General features: G+C 39.6%; 1 protein-coding gene across 4 annotated transcripts in view; it reads right to left on the reverse strand.

Moving 5' to 3' along the window:
* The window catches only part of CEP290 (centrosomal protein 290), a 75,322-nt gene that overhangs the window by 48,224 nt on the left and 2,774 nt on the right, over window positions 1-24,324 (reverse strand). Inside the window, exons 2-21 of one of the 4 annotated variants that reach the window (XM_077338980.1) lie at window positions 23,272-23,386; window positions 23,089-23,166; window positions 22,070-22,139; window positions 20,420-20,466; window positions 18,436-18,579; window positions 16,916-16,969; window positions 14,672-14,824; window positions 13,627-13,809; window positions 12,675-12,764; window positions 12,468-12,590; window positions 10,771-10,791; window positions 10,549-10,672; window positions 9,322-9,494; window positions 8,817-8,979; window positions 7,268-7,368; window positions 7,104-7,191; window positions 6,636-6,748; window positions 5,371-5,592; window positions 4,658-4,742; window positions 1,328-1,470 (exon numbers count right to left, since the gene is read on the reverse strand). In XM_077338980.1, coding sequence (XP_077195095.1) covers window positions 1,328-1,470; window positions 4,658-4,742; window positions 5,371-5,592; window positions 6,636-6,748; window positions 7,104-7,191; window positions 7,268-7,368; window positions 8,817-8,979; window positions 9,322-9,494; window positions 10,549-10,672; window positions 10,771-10,791; window positions 12,468-12,590; window positions 12,675-12,764; window positions 13,627-13,809; window positions 14,672-14,824; window positions 16,916-16,969; window positions 18,436-18,579; window positions 20,420-20,466; window positions 22,070-22,139; window positions 23,089-23,166; window positions 23,272-23,373 — 2,277 coding nt within the window. In that variant the 5' untranslated portion in view covers window positions 23,374-23,386. Of the gene's footprint in view, window positions 1-1,327; window positions 1,471-4,657; window positions 4,743-5,370; window positions 5,593-6,635; window positions 6,749-7,103; window positions 7,192-7,267; window positions 7,369-8,816; window positions 8,980-9,321; window positions 9,495-10,548; window positions 10,673-10,770; window positions 10,792-12,467; window positions 12,591-12,674; window positions 12,765-13,626; window positions 13,810-14,671; window positions 14,825-16,915; window positions 16,970-18,435; window positions 18,580-20,419; window positions 20,467-22,069; window positions 22,140-23,088; window positions 23,167-23,271; window positions 23,463-24,324 lie in introns of all 4 variants that reach the window. The other 3 variants (XM_077338979.1, XM_077338981.1, XM_077338982.1) reach the window with 3 other exon arrangements.

A 24,324-nucleotide genomic window follows, 5' to 3' on the forward strand; every position in this document is an offset into this window, starting at 1 on the left:
GTATTTGTATACCGCCACTCCCAGAAATACTGGCTCGTGGTGGTTTACATACAAGATAAAATCTTGTATGTACATATAAAATCAAATAAACTATTCTAATAAATATATATATACATATATTTACATATAATATAAAATCATATAAACCATACATATAAAATCAAATAAACCATTCTAATAAAAAATTATAAACCAATTTATCAGGAAATAATAATTCCTGTTTCAAAGATGGCGGTGCACTAAGCCTAGATCTTATAAGAGCGCTGCATAACAGTGGAAGAGCTCCGTTTTGCAGGCCCTGCAGAACCCAGAGAGTTCTGACAGGGCCCGCAGCTCTTCCAGGAACTCGTTCCACCAGGTAGGGGCCAGGACTGAAAAGGCCCCGGTCAGGGCCAGGAGCGCTCCCTGGGGGCCCAGGACCATCAGCAAATTCATACCCACTGAGTGTAGTCACATGCAGCGTGCTTGGATCAGTTAACTCTCTCGAGCTAACCATGGACTGTAGTGAAGATTAAACAGAGGGAGAATAACATATGCTGCACATAGCTCCTTAAAGAAAAGGCAGGATAAAAACATTTCAGACAAATAGATTCAGAGCAACAATTTAGCAGTTTTATTCCCCTTTGTGCCACTGAATGCTGCATCATTGTTAGAATGCAAAGGGAGACAGTGATGGGTCTGGTGGGAGAATAGCCGCTGTGCCACATAGGCACACAGCTTCTCAGTGTTAGTGGAAACTTGAGAGAGAGCACAGGGTGATGATGTAACTTGCCATCACAAAAATTCCATTAGCTACTAAGAAACTGCCTTCCTGCAGGGTGGCACAGCCATAGCCAGTTAGCATTTCCCATAGGACGTCTTAAGGAATAAGCTGAGAGCAGGTTGTCTAAAGCCTCCCCATGAAGCAAGATGAAAAACAAGAACTGCCTGATTTATAGCCCAGTCTCCTAGTCAATGCACTGTTTATAGTTTTCTGTTGTTAACTACAAATGATTCTGTTAAAGTAACCACATGGGTTCTAGAAATAAAGTTTACAAATTGTCTTGCAGGTGCCAAGTCTGTTTAGGACATTATCTAACAACAAAGGTAAAAGTGAAAATATAACTCCTAGGATCCTGAAAGCTGCCTACAGAAACCCCTGAACTCTATTGATGTCTTTCTCAGCATTGTATGGTGCTCCCTTCAATTTAAATTGTTATTCGAGACATTTAAAATATTTAACAAAGACAGGTACAAGTCCCCCAACCAGCACATCTTCATGTATCATATTTTGTACAGAAAAGAGAAGAAATGAAACTCCTTTAATAATAAGTGAAATAAAGCTTACATTTACTAATCTCTCCAGACTTGGGATCATAAGAGCAGTTTCTCCATCTTTCACGCTTGCATCTTTCTGCATATCTTTTATAGCTTGCAGAATTTCTTTCATGCCTTGCTCAAGCTGCTTGTTTTCATCTACTAATTCTTTTACTGTAATTCAATGGTTTATATTTAAAGATTTCAAACACATTTGTAGTGGACAGACACTAAGTCACATAAGGTTATACTTCACTCAAACATCTATGTTCATTCTGTCACAAGTACAGCCAGACCTACAAGGGAATAGTTGCTGGCAAAAGAATAATAGTAGAAATGGGCACAAACTGTAGAAATCTGGTTCCCTTCACAGTTCATGATTTGGGATCTTCCCGAACCAATCCCCTGAATCCAAATGACCCAGAAACTCTGAAATGAACTGGCCAAATTCAGTCCAGTTTGTTTGCTTTCCCCTTCTTAGAAGTGGGGGAGAAACAAATGGACCACCAAAAATGGCTGCCAGCCATTTAAAACCTCCATTTCACTTCCCTCTCTTTGGAAGGGGAGAAGTGCAATGGAGGTTTTAAAAGATTATGAGCCAAGCAGAGGGAAGTAAAGTAGAAGTTTAAAATAGCCCTAACCCCATACCCAACCAGACAAAAAATCCAGGAAATATTAGGGAGAGGCATTTTCTCTGAACTAAAGTTCGGGCGCACAAACCAGTCAAATTCGTAAAGGATGGTCATGAGCTGGTTCATGCCCATCCCTATATAGGAGCCATTTCTGTGCATAAGGACAGGCAAAAGAGACTTTAGAGACAAAAGAGAGCTTAGAGACCCAGAACAGCCTTGGAGTAAGAACATAATTATGTGGTCTTGTATAGATTAGAACTTATCAAAAGACTCAAAGATTCAGAAATATAAATAAATAACTAAATATGCCTGAGAAATCACTGTTTTTATAGAGATTTTAAGTTAAAAGTTAGCAAGCAAGAAAAAAACAGTTGTTATATAATATTTTGAGAAGACATTTCAAATATAGATAACCTTATATGTTGTTTGTAGTTATAATGTAATGCCCTTAACTGTATATGCATATAATATTATATACTTATAATGTAATGACTTTTAGCTACTGTTAGGAGGTCATGTTAAAACCCTGTAAATAGGCAAAGCTGAATTGACTGAGAACATTATTGGGGGGGGGGGTAAGAAAACTTTATGGACTCATGAAATTGCTCCCCCTTATCTGTATAACAATGACGGATACTATAACGTTTTGTGGATTTAGTCAATGTTCAGATTGCTTTTATTTCTATTAAAGCAAAACAACAGCAGAGATTCTCTATTAGTATTTACTGGTGCACTGTGCCCTGTAATGAACTTGCAATATTACTGGGGCATACCTCCGGCTAGAAATTAAGTGTCCTGATACTTAGGAAAGTGCAGACGTTTAAATCCTGAGTCATCCAAAACAATTCTTGCAAAAGGAACTTTAAAAGTTTAAGTAGTTTAACTAAAAAGTAAGCAAAAGCAGAACTGGAACTCTGTATTTGTTTCTATTTTTGCCAATTAAAATAAAATATTGACAATTAAAATGCACTTTAGGGTTGCCAGCCTCTATGTAGTTGGCTAGAGATCTCCTGCTATTATGATTGATCTCCAAGCAACAGAGATCAGTTTACCTGGATAAAATGGTAGCTTTGGAAGGTGGACTCTATAGCATTATATCTTCCTGTCCCCAGACCCCATCCTCCTCAGGCTCCACCCCTAAAATCTCCAGATATTTATTTATTTATATTTACATTTAGATGGGGAAGAAATGGAGATAGTGACAGATTTTATTTTCCTGGGCTCCAAGATCACTGCAGATGGGGACTGCAGCAAAGAACTTAAAAGACACTTGCTCTTGGGGAGGAAAGCTATGGCAAATCTAGATGGCATCCTAAAAAGCAGAGACATCACCCTGCCAACAAAAGTGCGTTTAGTCAAGGCTATGGTCTTCCCAGTTGCAATGTATGGCTGCGAAAGTTGGACCATAAGGAAGGCCGAGCGTCAAAGAATTGAGGCTTTTGAACTCTGGTGTTGGAGAAGACTCTTGCGAGTCCCTTGGACTGCAAGGCGAACAAACCGGTCAGTCCTAGAGGAAATCAGCCCTGACTGCACCTTAGAAGGCCAGATCCTGAAGATGAAACTCAAATACTTTGGCCACCTCATGAGAAGGAAGGACTCCCTGGAAAAGAGCCTAATGCTGGCAGCGATCGAGGGCAGAAGAAGAAGGGGACGACAGAGAATGAGGTGGCTGGATGGAGTCACTGAAGCAGTAGGTGCAAACTTAAATGGACTCTGGGGAATGGTAGAGGACAGGAAGGCCTGGAGGATCATTGTCCATGGGGTCGCGATGGGTCGGACACGACTTCGCACCTAACAACAACAACACATTTATATACCATTGCTCTCAAATGTCTCATGGCGGTTCACAAAAAAAATCATAAAAACAATACAATCCCATACTCCCCATTAAAGCATAATCAAAACACAGTATCACAATTAGGGTTGTGCGCGGCGGCAGCCAAATCAGCCGTTCCAGGCCAACACAGCCAGCACTGCGCCACAGGGGGAGGAAGGAGAGGTATGGGTACCAGTGTACAACTCAGTGCACACACATCAGCCTGGAACGGCCAATTCGGACACCGTCGCACACAACCCTAATCACAATGTCAAGATGGCGGGTAATAATATATATCCCTACCACCGACCCCCTGTTCATCAAGGGTCCATCATTCTCTACCTGGGAGCAAAGAACTCAGTTGGTTTCAGTTCAAGATCCTCAGTTGATAAACACCGGGAACCACTTTGGCCTCAACCATATAGCTGGCGGAAGAGCTCCATCTTGTAGGCCCTGCGGAAAGCCGACAAATCCTACAGGGCCTGTAGCTCTTCTGGGAGCTCATTCCACCAGTTTGGGGCCAGGGCTGAAAAAGCCCTGGCCTGGTCGAGGCCAGGTGTATGACCCAGGGGCCCAGGAGCTGGAGCTGGCAACCCTAATTCACTTCCTATTTTTTGCCCATGGACAATTACTGTTATTTTGCTTTGGGTTTTGTTTTTTCAACCAAAGCCATACGCTGGCTCTTGTGTTCCAAGTTAAAAGTCAAAGGAAAAACCAGTCATAATGATAGAAGTCTTAACAATCATTGTTAGTATTGACTGCAATAACTACAATTTTAAAGTTTAATTGTTTCACAAGAACAAGCTACACATAATTGATGTTGATGATTAAAATATATTTTGTTCTAATATTTCATTATTTTGATCTATAAGTAACTGCATCAGCTCATATAATGCCATTAATTTCTGCTTACATTTGGACTGAAACTTGGCTATTACTGTCCTGTTTTGTTCCAAGTCTTTCTCTCGTTCATTTAATTCTTTGGCAAGGTAGCTGTTCTGTCAACAAAAATAAAAAGTCCATTAAAAAGTATTCTCAAAAATGTCTAGCCCATTTCAGTAAAATATAAACAAAGGAGAAACAAAAGAAATGTTAACCACAGTTTCCAGTGGCTTAGGACAGAACATTTTCTAAATGAAGCATATAAATCAGCTTTGCAATAAAGGTGAAATACCGCCAGCTCCATAGTATTAGATCCAATGACGTTAACACAGACTTTTATTTCAAATACAGAAGAACAGGCAGTAATTAGTGTGCTCATTCACTTATTGAAGCATTTCAACATGTAAACCTTGGTGTTATATATATATTCCTTACCACACAACCAGAAACATGTATTTTATAATGCTGCAGAGAGATTATCTCCCTGTGACAAAGTCAGCACCATATGTGTTCTACTAAGCAACCATTTTAAGATGCACCAAGATTGGTGTCAGCATGCCGATTCCTGAACATTTATAGGCCCACCCAGCTAATCTCAGTACCAAAGTAATTGATAACTTGTGAAATGTGGACAAATGTTCTCACATCTTTAACTCAGTATTTAGTGCGTGTATAATCAATTACTCATTCTAAAATATGCCACATATTATAATTCTAACCATACATTCAACAAAAACTCCTCACCTCTGACCTAAGCAAAATTAATTCATTCCTCAGCTTCCTTACGAAACTTTCAACTGGATCTATCTGAAATGCATTCACTGGCTGGTCAAGTTCTTTTTCCAGGTGTTCTACAAGCCATGATTCTGGAAAATATATCTGGTCTTTACCAAGGACTGGCAAATCAGTTCTCAAGTCCACTAACTTCATTTCAGAGTTGTCCTCCTCAACGCTCACCAGGACCTTCTGCAATATATAGGATAACACTGGCTTTTCTATAGAAAGAGGAAGACTACCTTATCATCTAGAGACAATTTTGGAAGGGGATGTTCTGGCATTTGGGCAGGAGAAATGTTTTCATTTCCTTTCAGTGTGCTTTACTAGGTCTTTGGCTGGTCTGAACAGAAAATGTTAACACTGGACATCTACTAATATTTCTGACTCATCATTACTGATTTATGCAAAGTTGTACCTAACCCCTTAGTGACCTGTAGCCCTGGAGATAGGTACAATGATTGGCTGTAAAAGCCTTGGAGCTTTGGAGCTACCATAATTATCCTTTTCTTAGACCTCTGCACTGAATCATACTGGAATAAGTTTTAAAAAGAGTAATTACTCTTCCAGGACATATAAACTTTGAAATCTTCCTGTTATTTTCAGCATCTTAATTCTGACAGCACAAAATAGGTACTTTAACAGTCCGTGGTCCTATAATGAGTAGCCTGGTTTCTTTAACAGTGCATGTTTACTCAGAAGTAAGTCCCAGTATCTTCTATGAGGTTAGTCCCAGATAAGTGCACGTGGAACTGCAACCTAAGTAGACTTCTAAGCACTGTTGAACTGCAGGAAAAAATAGTGGTTTGTTTAACCCAGAAAGAAAAGTATACTTCATCCTGTGTTTGTATGTTGCATCAGAAGATGCTTGCCTCACTTCTCACTTCTGCCTGGCACACAGAACACAATTAAGATGTTATGTTTGGGACATCCTGAATTACTTTCCAGTCTCTGATGTGTAAAATGCAACCACCTGGGCAAATCAGATGTTTTTTTCCCCTTCCTACACAAACAAGGATTCTGGGCCTCAGTTTAAATAGTTTAGAAGCCTCGCTCGTGAGGGAGAAAAGCAAACTCCAGTTTGCATGTTTGAGGCAGTCTGATTGTGCCCATTCATGTCTGAACACAGCCATTATTCTGTTTTATAACAAAACCATGTTTTCTTCAATGGTATTCCCACTTTTTAAAAAAATCAAAAAGAAATCTATAAGGAATTGAAGAAAATGGGACTTTACCTTTGCTTTCATCTCCTCAATTTCAACAGTACTCATAAAGTCAGATTTCCCCTTTTTCATCTTCAGCTCATCAGTGAAGCTATCAATAAGTTGTAGCTCACCAGAATCCAATCCTAGTTTAAAATCACAGGAGAGCAGATATCAGGTGTGTGTGGGGGGGGGGGCGTCCTCAAATAAAGGAACAATTCAGCAGCAGAAACAGCCCACAGAGATCTATTACTGGATCAACCGTTTTGTATATCTTCCAGGAAAATTTGGATTTGTTATAGAAGAAAACAGTGGATTCATGAGAACATCAGAGAGCTTTGTGAGAGACTGTTTAGAATGTTTAATCTTCAATTTCACCAAAAGAGTTTTCTCAGAGAGATCTGAGGATGAAATAAATTAATAAGACTACAATTCTAGAATGTTCAACTGTTTGCTGCTAAGCACTAAATAGCTATTTCAAAAGCTGTAAAGCCAACCTACCTAAAGTTGCAGCTCTTCTCCCTTTCTCCTGAGCCAGTTTACGAATCTGTTGTTTCAAGGAAACCCTTTCTTCTTCTAGTCTTTCAATCTGCAAGGTATTTCAGTGTTGGTTGCTTCTCTGAAGAACTTCATTTCACAGAAAACGGTATGAATCTATCACTTACCTCTTTCAGTAGGACTTGGTTCTCAGCCTTATATTGCTGCTGTTTTAGTACTTTGCTGCTTTTAAATTCATTTAAATCAATCATAGTCTTTGGATCAAGACCTAAAATACAATATACAGAATAAAAGTGCTCAGTATTTATATAACTAGGAATATTCCCTTTTGCATGGGAGACCAAGGAATGTAGAGGACAGGAAGGAGAACTCCCACCTCTTCCATTTTGATAGACCCTTTTGCTGGCATCCAAGAAATCCATAAACACCTGCAGGATATGACATCATAAAAGTGCCTTACATTATTTATGGGCTATTTAATGCTGAGGATTGAGCATGGGACTTTCTACACTGTCCTATAATCCCTTTTCTTCAGACATAGAAGTAAAATTTCTTGCTATTTTCTGTACCCTCCAGAATACCCTTTTGAACTTGCACCAATAACACCTCAAACAGTAGAAATGCAATTCAGATATTAAGAAGAATAAGGTTTGAGTCTGGTGGCAACTTTAATACCATCAAAGTCTCACTCAAGTGCATGAACACTTCTACAGATACAACGGAATTTATCAGTAGAGGTAGACAAGGTGAGCAGGAAATTGGCAACCAACATAATAGAGATGTTTAGCAGATCCAAGAACCAAACAGGAATAACAAGCTTAGCTTATAGTAACAATTTGCTTAGGTTTAATTCTGGGGTCAAACATAATGAAGGAAATAAGTGTCAAAATGGAGATTGATGGGCAGATGCATCTTTATTTATGGAATGCTGAGAGTAATTAACTGAGACCCTGCCATTATGCTCCATCCATCTTCTCTAAAGCATGGAGACAACCTTACAGCATTTTCTTTTTTGAAGCAGGGCAATTAGCTGTGTAGAGTATTTCCGCTGTCTCCAGACGTGAGAAATACATTCCAGATTATCTTTCCAAATTATATTATACTCTACTACTCATTATATTACAATATACTATTCCAAATACGAAATAAAATAAGGAGGATGTATTACTCTTCTGGTTGATTGGTGAAAATATAGAAGAATTGAATGAGGTTAGCATATGTAGTGAGATAAGACACCAATATCCCTGTTAAGTCCTGGTGATGTCATAGTTCTGAGTGCTGTAATAACTTGCAAGTCAGCAATTTCCATTTCCATTTTCAGTTTATATAGGGCAAACTGGTCAAGCCCTATGCCAAAAGATAAACTTACTATATTGGGGGCCATTTCAGTTTTCACTGACGTGCAATAGTGTAGGAAAAGGTTTCAGAAATTATCTGTAAACTTTAGCACTTCTGTTAAACTAGTTGTCTTTATAGTGTGTGAACAGCATGTTGACTTGAAAAGACCTGATCAACCCTACATTTCCACAAAAGAAACTGAATGGCCTTTTGAAAGTGATAAGCTAAGAACAGCTAGTTTAGTCTGGTTAAGAGCGCTACTTCAGTGCCATAGATCAATTAATATAGAAAATAAATAAAATAAAATATAAAGAAAAATATAAATAAATAAAAATAAATAAATAAATAATTAGCTACAAGATTTAACAGGAGACTTACCTAGTCGTTCCCTAAGGTCTTCATTTTCATCAAGTAAATCATTGATTTTGAGTTCAAGTTTGTTAACTTCTTTAATTAATGTCTGAATCTCATGATCTCTTACTCTAATTTGCTTTTTAAAATCTTTTATTTCAGAAATCGCATCTTCCAAACCATATATACCCTTAAAGAAAGAAAGGAAAGCATTATAAAGAAATAATTATTAAAACAAATTACCCTCAGTGCTTGAGCATCTATAGTCCTGAATGCTTATCCTAGGGTAACAACTTTAGTTTAAATAGTTTCTAGCTATCAATATATTAATTTGTTTCCATAATCATCAACAAATCCAGCATTAAAGGGAGTTATGGGGGAAAAGCCCCGATAGACAGTTCTTTATAGCACTGCACCCTAAAATGTTAGGACATATTATCTAAATACACATGCCCAGTTTAAGCACAGTCTAAGAAAAGGAAGTTTGCCTACAGCTACAGATGGTTTTATTATGCAAAATTAAATTACATACCGTTTCATAATCCCTCATTCTCTTCAGAGTGTCAATAAGTTCTTTATCCTTCTCCCTTGCATCTATTTCTGCAAGCTCGGCTACTCTCTCTGCTTCTTTAGTTTTTTGTTCCAGCATATATAGTTTTTCTTGCATTTCCCCAACAGAATCCTTTGGAGTGAATGACAGCAGACCTAAAAATACAATCAAAATATTTTAAAAATTCACCCTTATTACTTTTGAAAGAAATTGTACATGCCTTCTGTGAGGAAAGCTTCACTATGAAACATGCTCAAAAATACTCCATAAACTTACAATAGGAAAGTAAAATAATTATATATTTAAAAGAGCTACATGATGTCTCTCTCTGGATAGTACAGTGTGAGATGCATTCCAGTCGGACTTCCAGCCTGGCCATGGGGTTGAAGTGGCCCTGGCTGCCCTAATGGATGCCCTATGGCACCAGCTGGATCAGGGCACGTCAGTTCTGCTCTTATTACCTGACCTTATGGCAGCGTTCGACATAGGTGATCATGAGCTTTAGTTTGCTGCCTCGTCAGCACCATAATATAGGAGATGGCCCTCCATTAGGGCCCCTCCTTTGTGGTCGTATACAGAGGGTAGCTATTGGGGAGAGACAACTGCACCACTGCCAACCCCCACTCCCACCTAGTGGAACACGCTCCCAGAGGAATTCTAGGCCCTGCCAGAGCTGGCACAGGTCTGCAGGGGGCCTGTAAAATAGAGCTCTTCGTCCAAGCTTTTGGTTGGGGCCAGTGAACTCATAATATCTTTAGAACCCCCTGAGAACTGCTCGATGAGAATATCTGAGGAATTGCGGTCAATCATGAGCGGACAACCGTTTAATGTTGATGATTTTAAATGCTTTTAATTTTATTTTAAAGTTAGAATGTTGATTTTATATGAATAATTTTTATTTACTGTACTGTATGTAATGTTACATGTTGTTCACCACCCTGAGCTGGCAATGGAAGGGCGGTAAACAAATTTACTAAGTAATAATTATAAATATGCATTCAACTGAGAGGGGATTGCAGGAGACAAGTTTCCACTTTATCATAACTTTGTTATGTTACTCATGGCTAAAGGTTCCATGGGTACAAATGTTAGCCAAAGTTTATATCAAGCAAACTTGTGTCTTTACCAACTTACAACTGATTTACAATCTAATATTATATTTCACTTTCATATGGTTGTTATTGTATAAAATATTAAAAGCCCAAGTGCCTTTATCTTTTTGGAGTTCCCTCTTCAGGTCTTCAATAATCAAAGTATTCTTTTCCATCTCTTTTGTATACTCTTCCACTTGTTCGCTGAGCAATTTAATGTGACTGTCTCGCTCTTGCACACCCTGCAGCATAGAAAAGGAAGTATAATTCTGTACTTCATTAACACCACACATGGCTTACTATAAATATAGAAAGCACAAGAAAAAATAGAAGTACTTACAATATAGAGTTCAGATATTATCTAGAAGGATAAGGCAAAGCAGCAAAAAAAATAAAACAGAAAAGTAAAAAATGTTCATTTTGTAGCATTGCACAATAAAACAACCTCCTTTAAAGTCACATCATATGTACAACAACATTTTGTAGTATCAGTTTTATTCTAAACAAACCACCTAATTCCTTTTTTAAGCAGAAAAACTGCATGTGTAACAGCTAGGGTTGCCACCAGTGGGGGATGAAAGCCTTGGGTTGTTGGATACTGTTTGAGAGACTTCTGGAGGTTTGTTGGTACAATGGGGACATCAGTGGTCCACCCTCCAAAACATCCATTTTCACCAGGGAAACTGATTTCTGTAGCCTGAAGATGAGCTTTAATTCTAGGGGGATCCCCATGTCCCACCTGAAGGCTGTCGTCCCTAAAAACAACTCATTATAAAATAACAAGAACATCAAGTTACTCACACCACACAATAACACTCACATGCCTCCAAAAACTTTGTTTTACAGAGCCTCTTGAAAACAAGTGAAGAGGCCAAACAAACTTCAGTGTGGACGGTAACAGCAGATTAAAAGCTCTTGTTCTTGCTACTGGGCACATAGTACAATAAGAGAAAAAGAGAAAAGTACCTAAGCCAGCTAGGGTTGGCACTAAACTGGGGGATATCCCCTTTCAGCTGTAGCTCAACATTACTTGAAACACTGTTTCTAGAGGAGAGGGAACCCAACGCAACAAGAATGAACATTACTGTATGCAGTGGGTCTGTATGGGGACTGGTAGACCCCATGAAATGTGCTTGGATCACTGTGATGGAAAACTGCTTGGATGACTACAAAAATTGAATCCAATAGCACCTTTAAGACCAACAAAGATTTATTCATGCCATGAGCTTCTGAGTATATGCACTCTTCCTCAGACAAAATGAACAACCATCATAAGTGTAGAGATAGAAGGCAAAAGTAAATTGTGACAAATTAGTAAATTGTGTCATAATATCCAAATTAAGCCATAGGATGCCATATGATAATCACTGTGATGCTGAAAAGTATTGCTGTAATATCTAATCCAGTGTATACCTTTTCAACTGTTATCTCTGTTCTACATAATATATTTCTGGTAAAGCGTTGGAGGAGCGTGTCTCATGACTTAAGTGCCACTCTGTGCTTAACACCACTCAGGGTGGATATCTCGCCCCTCCTCCTCCAACTGGCTTGCCTGTCTGTCCAACAGCCAGCCGATCACCTTCCATCCCCCCACCCCTGACCACCTCCTCCTCCTCCCACTTCCCTCTAGAGGCTCAGAGGCTGCAGATTCATGTTGCGTGAGAGCTGCCCCTGCCGGTGAGAGCTGCCTCTGCTGGAGAGCATCCCCCACCCCTGCCCCTTCCTGGGGGCCTCCAGCCTGCAGCCTTTCCAGGTCCTGGGGGGATGGAGAGGCCATCCACAGAGTTCTTGCACCCTACCCACCCCCCTATATAGCACCTGTTGTATTCCTGAATGCAACAGGCTTGGCCCCTAGTTCAAAATATTATGAATAATAATAGTGAAGTGAAATTATCTGAATATATAATCTCTATAACTAGCTTTTGTGATACAGGCTGAGAGTTCCTTTTCTTCACTGCACTGGACCTTGAGGCCACATAAAACAAATATTGTATGTGTTTGGGTTTACTTACGTGCTTACTGGCTATAAAACCATACCTGTTGTAGTGCCATAACACTGCTCTTGTCAGCATCAAGCTGTGCCATTTTCAACTTTTCTTTCATAGTCAATAACATTTGCTGATATTCAGCAATTTCATCGTCTTTGGAAGCTAACATTCCCTGGGAAACAGGAATAAGTGATCAACAGTCTACACAATGTGCAATTTGTAACAGTCAGCCAAAGTAAATCAAGCCATGAAGTACCTTCCATTCTTCCACCTTTTCATTTACAGCTGCCATAAGAGGATCATCCTCTTCATTCTTTGCTTTGAGCTGCTCTGCCAGTTCATGCACCTACAAAGGAGGCATTTAAATATGATTCTTAGAAATAATAACTGTGCAGACGTCATAAAGGTTGTACTCCAGATTCATTAGTAAGGAAGATTTTGCTAGCAGTGGCCTATGTCGTCTAGATAACCATGAACAGTTTATTTTTAAAGAATACTAAACAAAATTTTCATCTCACCAGATGACCCATTGACATCTAGGATACATACGCGGTCAGGGCCCAGTGTACCTGAGGGACCGCCTCCCCGCCTATGCCCCCAAAAGAGCTCTGCGCTCTACTGCCTCCAATCAGCTAAGGATCCCTGGCCCTAAAGAAGTCCGCCTGGTCTCGACCAGGGCCAGAGCATTCTCTGTTCTGGCCCCCACCTGGTGGAATGAGCTCCCAGAGGAGATCAGGGCCCTGATGGAGCTTAAACAGTTCCGCAGGGCCTGCAAAAAGGAGCTCCTCCACCAGGCATTTGGCCGAGACCAGACGTAATCAATCAGCGACCAAGGGCCCCTGCTCCCCCCCCCTCAGAATCCCATCAATAAGCCCTGGACCTGTTTGTATTACCATATTGTTTACTGTTATACTGTGTTGTTATTTGGTTACAATTATTAGTTATCAGTTATACATGTTCTACAGACTGTTTTATGTATTGTTTTCTGTTATAATGTAAACCGCCCTGAGCCTCCGGGGAGGGCGGTATAGAAGTATGATAAATAAATAAATAAATAAAATCTAGCAATCAAGCTCTCTCTCTCTCTCAGAAAATTTCATCTCTCTAATCCAGTTCACAGCAGTATTACATTTTTAAAATAATTTTTGTATTGTGAAATACTGTTTCATATCCTGATGGTAAACCTAGAGTAGACTATATAAATTTACCTGCAGCTTATATTGTTCCTTTTCTTTCCTTAGTTGATCCATAACAATGTCAGATTGCTGCACAATGAGTTTCATTTTAGTATACTCATCGGTCATCTTTTCCATTTCCTGCACAGATTCTTCTAAATTCTTTCTCATTTCTTGACTTTGAATTTCTAATTTCTCATTAGCTTCAGTCAAACTCTGCATATTTAAAAATATATTTTAATAAATTAAAAATTATTTTGCTAAAATATTAAATTGCTCAAATGCCATAGCATAGCAGCAGCCACTAAAATTACAGTGTGCCTCAGTTTTCAATGGCACCACTGGAATTAGAACCCTCCCTCCTCCCACATAAACGTACAAAAGCAAAATGGGTTGGTATCATAGTCTTAATAACAAGATACGTCAATTTTGCCCATATAAGATACAATTTTATCTCAAACAAGTATATCCAGCAACTGTTGTTCCCTGTATTTTACCTCCAAACTGTTCCATCACAATAACGCCTGGAAAAGGCTATTTCCAGCTTTCCACTGCCTTTGCATGGGAGGCATAACAAGATCAGGAAATTCTCTTATGTGGACAAAACACAGATACATATCTACATTATCTATACCAAATCTCCTCACTAAATCCATTATTCTTCTAGCCAAAGAATATTCCTAATGGAGCCCAAACCAGGAAAAAGAGAAGGAGGAGGGCTTGCACTGTGGCCTCAACTGATAAGGCCTGCAGATTTACAGACCACATGTACTTGCGATGAGGGGGACACGGCCCATCTCTTGCCCAGACCCTTAAAATCAACAGTCTAATGCTGTGCACACATGCTGCCCTCAAAGTGCAATAGAGCACTAGCAGTGCACACAGACATAATCACATGCAAGCATGTGCCCTTGATCAGATGGAGCTAGGAATCCAGGCTTTCAGTTGTGGTTTTTTAAAGGGGAGGAGAGCTGCTAACACTTGCCACTTGCACCCATTCAACTTGGCCAATAAAGGAGGTTGCATTGGTTTGGAGCTATTTTCCATGTGTGATAAGATACTTTAACACAATGTTTACCTGTATTTCATCCAGATATTGTACAAGCTCTAAGTTTTTTTTAGATAACTGTGACCTGTAATCAGAATCATCTCCCCTTCGTGAAATAAGCGTTTCTTTTTGAGAATCTATTTGTCTCTGATAATCAATTACATCTTGACGAAGTTGTTCATTCTGAACACACACAAAAAGAGAGAGAGGAGAAATCAGAGTGTAAAAACTCTACATGCAAGAAGTCCGGAAGAACTGTAACAAAGAATTTAATGGTGTCACTATTTCATCTACTTTCTCAGGACAAGCTAACAGCATACAAATATTATCAGTACTCCTACCATCTGTTAACTAGGTTGAAATCTCACCTTTTTCTTCATTCGTTTTTTCTTCAAAGGAAATAGAGCAGAATAAGAAAGAAAATCAGAAAATATAGAGAAGTTTAAACGCAGTAGGCAAATTTTAAAGGATTTTTTCCCTTTTAATAGAAAGAAGCAGTAACACTGTGCAAGAAACAGCAAGCAAATTAACATTCTGAGTGGGGACGGGCATGAACCAGAAGCTGGTTTGGGAAAAACCTGAACCAATCACAAACAAAAATCCCCAAACCAAACTGACAAGTTAGGAATATTTTCTCCAGACCACAGGTGGGAGAAAAGGGGGGGGGGGGAGTCACCTGGGAAGGGTTAAATTACTGCCAGCCATTTAAACCTAATAGCTTGGTAGGTCCACCCTTTCCCTCCCCAGCAAAGCCATTTTCAGGCTATATGGCTGCTCTCCCTCTCCCAGATGAAGGGAAAGGGACGGGAAGATTGAAATGGCAGGCTACTATTACAGTCAGTCAGTGCTTGCAATCCATGCCTGCAATCCACTTAAGCCTTCCCTTTCCTTCCCCAAAGAGGTAGAAGGAAATGGTTGGCTGCTATTGCAGGCTCAGCGAGGGAGGGAAATCACTGGCAGCTATTAACTACCTGAGAGCAAGGCAGGCATACTTGTGATCCATTTAAGTCCTACCTTTCCCTTCCCAGTTGGGAGGAAAGGGAAGGCTTACATGGTTGGCTTCTATTACAGTCTGACTGTATACAGCTACAACTTTTAAGCCCTGCCTTTCCCTCCCCAGCAAGGAGTAGGAAAAATTTAGGGTTCAATGGCTTGCAGTTTTGACAGAATAACATCAAGGCAAGGACACTTCAAATTGGTAGGGAGGATAGATAGTTTAAACAGGTGCCAATTATATCACTTCCCCCCACTTGGACTGCCCTGCCCAGCTGTTAGGCTTAAATTCCCTAAACCCTGAAACTGGGCAAAAGTCTGGGAAATGTTTGGGAAAGTGCCTTCCCCAAAATTCAGTTCAGGGGCCACAAACTTGGCCAGATCTGTGACAACTTTTGGCTCCTGAACTGATTTGTGCCAATTCCTAATTATGAGTTCTCATGCTGCTATAGAAGAGTTGGTTCTTATATGCCGCTTTTCTTTACCTGAAGTCTTCTCAAAGTGGCTTACAATCACCTTCCCTTTCCTCTCCCCACAACAGACACCCTGTGAGGTGGGTGAGGCTGAGAGAGCCCTGATATTACTGCTTGGTCAGAACAGATTTATCAGTGCTGTGCTGTGATAAGACCAAGGCCACCCCTGGCTGCATGTGGGGGAGCAAAGAATCAAACCCAGCTTGCCGGATTAGAAGCTGTTGCTCTTAACCACTACCTCAAGCTGGCTCTCTAGGGCAAAAGATCCCCTGTGCTACAAGGACAATGTTTGCACTAGAACTCAGCACAAGCACTGGAAAAATTTGGGGGAAATTAAGCCCTCACAGAAAAACAAGACTGGGTGCAAGGCACAGAAAGTACTAAAGAAAAAGTAGAAGCAAAAAGGTAACCATAAACAACAAGAAAGCTTGATAGCATACACCTGGAAAAATATAGAATAATGAAAATGAAGTAATTTTCACAGAAACGTGCATGCAAAAAAAGTAGCTTGTAAAAAACATTTAAATATTCAAAATTCTTGAGACCCTTCTCACATACAAATGGCTAGAATCAAACCTCATGAATTCCTTTCACCCATCTCGCACTGCAATTTCATTACTCTGCTTTAGTTTAACAATGTTGAGCAAACTATGGCTTAAAATTGCCCTGCAAACCAAGTTTTAATGGAAGTCAGTAATTAAACTGCAGGATTCAAGGGAAAAAGTGAACATATCATCTCAAGGACCAATCCTTTGCGAAGCAAGCATAAGCTATCCAAGTAGCCCCGATTCTCCTACTCTTTACAAACCTCTCTTCTCAACTTGCTGTTTTCATCTGCTGCATCTTCACATCGAAGAGCAAGCTGGAATGACAGAAATATGTTCTATTATATTCCATTTTGTCATCAATTGGAAAAAATGTAGCAAGTTCATCCTGAAGAAAGCACCCATGTTTTCTTGGTTCCCATGAATACATAAAATAAATAGGATATTGAAAGCAATCATCATTATATTATAACTAAAAAATGCAACAACACCGAGGTTTTATTATGTCTGGTGTTATTTGGACACTCTGCTTGCTTAAAGTGGAAGGAAGATTCAACGAAACCTGCAAAGTAACTGAGGAGCAATAATGAGCAGTACTAAATTACATCACGAGTTTGGCCCAACTCCGGTCCTCTGTGGCCCCATGGCAAGGGAATGTGTATATATCCGTGTTCACTTTTTTGCCCTGGGGAGCAACAGGGCCCACATTCCCCCATGCAGCAGGGGAAAATTTGGGCCGTCCTGGCCCTGCTTATCAACTACAGTGTCCTGGAAATGACAATGCTGCACAGTAGCCCAGAGCCACCTGAGGCATGTTTTTTTTTTAATTTGTTTTTAAGAACTTGGTATTATGGTGGACCACAATACCACGTTCTTAAAATAATTTTTAAAAAAAGATCCACACTGCACCACAGCATGACGGAACCTCACTGCCCCAGCTCCCTTCCAGGAGCACAAATCTGGGGTGGACAAGGTGCACTGGTCCAAATATTCCCCCATCCAGGAGCAGGGAGAGGCGAGGCAACCTGCCTCAGCTCAACCAGCAGGCTGCAGCCCGGAGCAACTGAGTCCATATGGTAAATGTTCATGTAACCTTTGATAAGAGTTATGATAATTTCCCTGAGACTGACAATAGGTTGACTGACCTTTAATTTCCTGATTCCCTTCTGGGTCCCTTTTTAAAAATTGGTGTCAGGTTTCTTACCCTCCAGTCTTCTTGCACAGTGGCTGAATTTAGTGATAAGTGTTACATATGAGTTAGTAGATTAACAATCTCACATCAGAGTTCCTTAAGAACTCTTGGACACATGCCATCAGGACCTGGAGATTTATTGGTTTTTCATTTTCCCAGGTCTAGAACTTCATCTCTGGTCACCTCATTTTGACTCAGTTCTTCAGACTCCATTTCTGAAAATAGAGCTGTGGTAGGTGTCCCACATTTTCCACAGTGAACACATAAGCAAAAAAGGTCATTGAGCTTCTCTGCTATTTCCCTTTAGCAAACTTTTCATTCTTTTGTCATCCGATCGCCTCGCTGCTTCTCCGGCAATTACAGTTCTGCAATTGTTTTATTTTCAGTTCACGTCAGTTAAAACATTAACGTACAACACAAATTGAATTGCACAATACACTGTAGCTATAGTATTCTACTTCAATAACACTCCCAGTCTACAGTGTGTCAACACTTGAAAGCTGGTGAAGATCCCTACTATTATTTTAAATGTTAAACTATATTTCTCCTTTTTAAATTATTTTACCGCTGCCATGTTAAAATGCCACATACCTGTTCATTGTTTTTCTTCTCTTTTTCTAGCTCCTTTTCCATTTCTACCAATTCTCTGTCCTTTTGCTCAATCTGTTTTTCCAGCTGACGGATCTCATCACGCAAAAAACGAGTATCGCGGCCACCAGCAGATCGCTGAGCTACCTTAAAAGATATGAAAATAAAATTTCACTAATTGGCCTCCAAGATAAGTATGCAAGATGTGCACTGAATTGTTTTACTCAGGATCTATCTATCTATCTATCTATCTATCTATCTATCTATCTATCTATCTATCTATCTATCTATCTATCTATCTATCTATCTATCTATCTATCTATCTATCTATCTATCTATCTATCTATCAATCAATCAATCATACTTATATACCGCCCTCCCCGGAGGCCCAGGTTCAGAATGGCAAGGCAAACCATTCATGGAGACTAAAAAATGCTTTCCAGTGTTTTAAGCACAAAATTTGGCGACAAGACGAAAAAATCCAGAAGTTCACTTGAATCGCTCCATGTCAACTACTGAATTAGAACCAAAATGTATGTAACCTACATATCTAGATGCATAACTTTTTTTAAAAATCCACTAATAATTCAATCCAGAGTTCCTACAGTAAATATACAATTTTCAAAATACAATGCAATAATATATACTTTCTTATTCACAATACTATCTTCATCATTTAAATCTGCAGGAAAACCTATGAGAACTTTTCTATCAATTAACTAATTTAAGTGAATTTTATCGTGTTTGCAATAGGAAAGAGTTTCTATAATTCTATAGATGACACATTCTATAGATCAGCCGTCTCCAACTCCCGGTCCACAGACCGGTCCCGGTACGTAGATCATTTGGTACCGGGCTGCGGCTCCTCCTCGGCCTCTTCCCCTGCCTCTCTACCACCGGCTCACCTTTGGTGTTCTCCAGCGGCCGCCATAATTGGGGCTCCCCCTCGGCATGGCACTGCGCAGCTGCTGCTGGCAGCGCCCCTCGGTGGGCAGCGGGAAGTCAGAAGCACCAGCGGGAAAGCAAGTAAACCAGGGACTCAGGTGGTGATGGCGTCCCTCGGCAAAAGACTACCCCCCCCCCGGGCCTCAGTAAAATTGTCAAGCGTTGACTGGTCCCCGGTGATAAAAAGGTTGGGGACAGATTTGATCCATTTGAGAATGTGATAAAACTCTTACTAGACATCACATTTAATTGTAGCTTCAAATACAGCAAAAATGTAAAGTACCATGGACACAAGGCAAATTAGGCACCAATTATTTCAATGGGCAATTTTTCACTAGGATTTAAACGTGATGAAAAACAGTTGGATGATACTTTTAATTTGTACAGATTTCAGCTTGAATTTGAATAGTTTATCTAAATCCAGAAAATATGGTCCACCATTTTATTTGGATAGAAAGGTTGCCTATAAATGTTTTAAATAAATAAACAACTCCAAAAACCAGAACAAATAATTATTTCTTGTTGTAGCTATACATCTTAACACCGCCCGCAGTGCCGCGGGCGCCGCGGACTACATAATGCAGTAAGGGGTTCTGGGGCGGGATGTGTCTGGGATGAGGAAGGGTCCGGATTGGACCCTTCCTCCGGACAGACAATCGGAGGGATGCAAAGCACCTGCCGATTGGTCCCTCTGATTCCCAGCCCCAGCAACTGTGAGCCTCGCAGTTGCTCCTTTGCTGGTGGCCTGACGCCCGAGGGACCCCCGGCAGTCGCGCGGAGCGCGGCTGTCGGGGCTCCCTGCCTGGCGGCCTGACGCAGCGAGAGGCGCGAAGTACCTCTCGCCGCATCAGGCCGCGCCCCGAGGGAGCCGCCGCCCAGGGAAGGCCCCGAAGAAAAACCGCCGCCCAGGGGAGCACACGCCAAACCGTAAGTTCCTAGAGCCCGCTGTATTAGTCATACAGTGGGCTTGATTACTAGTCTTTATCAATAATGCTGTAAGATACACAACAACAACAAAACCCGAGTTAGCATTTTAACATACCTCTAATTCCTTTTCCAGTTTCATCATCTTTGTTTTTAACTGATTTTCTGATGGAATAAAATAGGACATAAAATTAACCAACTACATGCTTCAATGTTTGCAGAATAAACTTGGCGCAACCTCTAATTATGTGTGTGCACATGCTAAGTGCCATAAAGTTACTCGTGACTTATGGTGACGCTATGAATTAATGACCTCCAAAATGTCCTAGTGTTAAAGATCTTGTTGAGGTCTTCCAAACTAAGGGTCACAATTTCCTTTGAGTCGATCCAACTCACAGTGGGTCTTCTCTTTTCCTGCTGCCTTCAACTTCCCTAGCATTATTGCCTTTTCTAGTGATTCTCACTCATATCTGAAGGACCACCTGTTGCCCTACACCCCCCAAAGGAATGACTTCTTGGTCATTCCTGGCTCCAGGGAAGCTTGCACGGACCTGAGCCAGGGCCTGAGCCATTATTTTGTCTTCTTTTCAATTGTAATTCTGCTCTGGCATGCTCTGTTTTAAGCTTCATCAGTAGTCTTTTCAAGACTCTTTTTTTTGCCAGTAATGGGGTATCATCTAGGTATCTCAAAAAGTTCAACTTCCTTGAACAATTTTCACTCCACCGTAATCTGATAAAGTATGCATGCTAATTGAAAAGATAGGAAGATAAAAGACATCCCTGTCTGACACTTTTGTTAACTGGAAACCATTCTGTTTTCCTAAGAAGTTGCGCTTCGGAATATTCAGATGTTGTAGCATACCCATTAAGCCAACCACAGTTTTTCATGATCCACACAGTCAAAAGCTTTGCTGTAATATCCAAAATACAAGTTTCTGAAATTATCTTGTATGTTCCAGTAACCAATGTAAATCTGCATTATGATCTCTAGTGCCTCTTTCTTTTCTTGTTCTATATCTGGTAATAGTCTTTGTTCTCAGGTTTTCTGCAACACTTTACTTGCATGAGAAAGTAATACAGTTACATTAAAATTTGATTAAGTAATGATCACAACATAAATTCAGCTTTAAACAAACAATTCTAGAACCATCTTAAACTTATGTACTGATTTTATGTAATGATTTTAATAAGAGAAATAAGCTTTTGTTTATTTGCCTCTTATTGACATAGGCGTATACTAATATTTTGCAAGGGAGATATTTTAATACACCATACTCTGATACAGCATGCAACTGTGGTGCAAGTAGTATAGACACTGTATCATATGACCTTTGAATGCAATTAGTTCTCTAAGCCTAGAAAGCTTTTAATTCTTCCTTTACTTCAACATATAGATCACACGGAGACATCTTTTATTAGAAGATAATAGCAGAATTATCATTCTTTTAGCTGGAAAATTATATGTGCTTGTGAAAGATTTCAAATGTGGTCTAGCTTTTTATATTTTAGTAATAATAATCTGTTTAGAACTAATAAATTAAGAAGCAGTACAAGGCAGAAAGAGAAAAAAAAACGCTTAATTTTTGGCTCAGTCTTACTCATTTGCTATCTTTTAATGGACCTCCCCGTGCTTGTTGGAAGATTAGGCTGTAAATATTTTAAACAAATAAACCTACTATCCAAACATGTAATCTTATTTTCCTGTTCAAGACTGGAAATATACAGTTAGATGTATATTTGTGGTACTTATATATGGAAGTATTTATACCAGATTTGGCTTGCTCTTCCCCAGCTTTTTCAACTTCTTCCAAAGCCAGTGCTATTTCTTGAGTCTTCATCTATAACCAATATTTAAAAAAATGTAAGAAAAATGTTGAAGGTGATTTCATAAGGATGTGTTGCCCAAAATAAAAAGTATGGTATACATAAAGCTTAGACTCCTAACATTATCACATAATTGACAAAATCAGTCAGAAATCAGTCCGCTAACAATAGTAATAAAATCGAAGACATAAAAAGCAAATTAAAGAGCAGCCACATGCAATTCATTTTTGCCTTACACATCCTGAATCTTGGAATACGTTATAAAATAAAGCCAAGGAACTATCTCTTTTTTACAGTATGTAAGCTAATTCTTTTATGAGATTTGAGAGCATGAGAAAACAACTCCAAGTTTCCTACCAAACCATTTGCAGGAGTACATGGAACTACTATGGACACACCTGCTGTTTTACTATCACATTAGCCACTTGCCACTGCTTGGTGCGAGTCACTAATGAGATAAATAAGCAGTGCTAACTCTTGCAGTCCTGGCTGGTTCTCACCACAGATACAAGGCTGTACTGGTTTAGGAAGAGGGGACCACTACAGCACTGCCTACTGAAGGCATGGAAAAGACCACTGTCAGTGCAGCCTTGCCAAATCCGCTATTATCTTCCATTCATTTGTTAAGACTTTTGTCATGACCCTGCCCTTCTCCTGGGAATGCCGTCTTTTTCTGTGGTGCGCTAAAGAACAAGCAAGAATGCCGAGCAATGAAAGTTGCCTATGCTATCCCTTGCCATAGTAAAGCAGTTATTCTATAATGTGCAATAGTTCCTACTTGTATACTGAAACGTGTCGCTTCTATGACTACTGACCAATACATGTACCATCAACATCAATCTTCTGGTGGCCATGCATGAAATTACAAAACAGGCATTAATACCAGAGTTTACATATTTAAATGCTAAACTCCCCTTAAAAGGCATACTGCTGTTGTAAAACATATCAATATCAAATACATACCTTCATTAATGACTGAGATATTTTAAAAAGTTGAATTAAACGTTCAGGGTTCTCATCCTTCAGATCATTCCCATCAACCTAAACATAAAATAAATATTATTATATTACTATTAAGAATAGGAAACATTTTAATATTGCTTTAAGTTCTTTTCAGAACATTGTTATTAATATCAGGCAATGTACCTTGGCTACTGTCTCCAGCAAATTATCGGCTAACTCCTCTTGACGAGGCAAAGCATCAGGATCAATTCTCATAAGCTTCTTCCATTCTAAAAATGGTGCCATCTTCAGTTTTGGTCTGTTTCCACCACAAGAAACAAGCAGTTGGTGTTATAAGAAACTTGTACACACACTTGAAAATTGTCTTGAGCAATCTACAGAGGAAATGACAGCATCCAAGATATTATATTTCAAACACAAACAAATCATTAAGACCACAGGTCAAATAATATGCTATGTTAAACTGCTCTAGGCTAGGCACCACAGACTAGCAGAGCTATAAGCTAAATTTAAACGAAGCCCTTTACCCACTGAAAGATTTCAAAATACAAAGGAGCAAACAGTGTTCATAGAAAAATGAAGTTAATGGATTCATTAAATTTTTGTCAGACTTATCCTGTCTCTTGATCACTATTACTCTGGTGGGTAGAGCAATGCATTTTGTCTATACACTACATACTCGCTTGGTAAACCTAAGAAAGTGCTAAGAGCGCCCCAACCAGAACAGGATCTTTTATCTTGCTCAAATATTTATTTTTGTCTCCTTCTCTCCTTTCAAGGTGATTTTAAAGTTTGGAATAATGCTTGCATCCATAGCTACAAGGACAATACTAAAAGAGATAGCCAGTATTGGAGCACTTTCTATTGTGGCAGATCTTGATATAGATCTTGATATAGTTAACGAGTGCTTTTGGGATAGCTGCAACCTTTTCAGCATTCTATTATCTCCTCATATTAACTCTTTTTCTTTCTATTATCTGAGACTACAGAAAACAGAATGAATTTACTAAACCAGATGTACACCCTACACACTGAATGGACACAATCACTGGGTGTATTAATACAAATTCATGTCCCGTGGCACCCCAGAGACCAAGAACCTTTTCCAGAGTGAAAGCATACTTTGTCAAGTTCAAGTAAGAATGAAGGTACATCAGTCCTTATAATCACATCAAAAGAAAGGAGGGATATTACCAGGAAGGGCCAGTATTATTATTTATTGCTAGAAACTAAGCC

This window comes from Paroedura picta, chromosome 5, assembly GCF_049243985.1.
Source record: "Paroedura picta isolate Pp20150507F chromosome 5, Ppicta_v3.0, whole genome shotgun sequence".
Lineage (NCBI taxonomy): Eukaryota > Metazoa > Chordata > Lepidosauria > Squamata > Gekkonidae > Paroedura > Paroedura picta.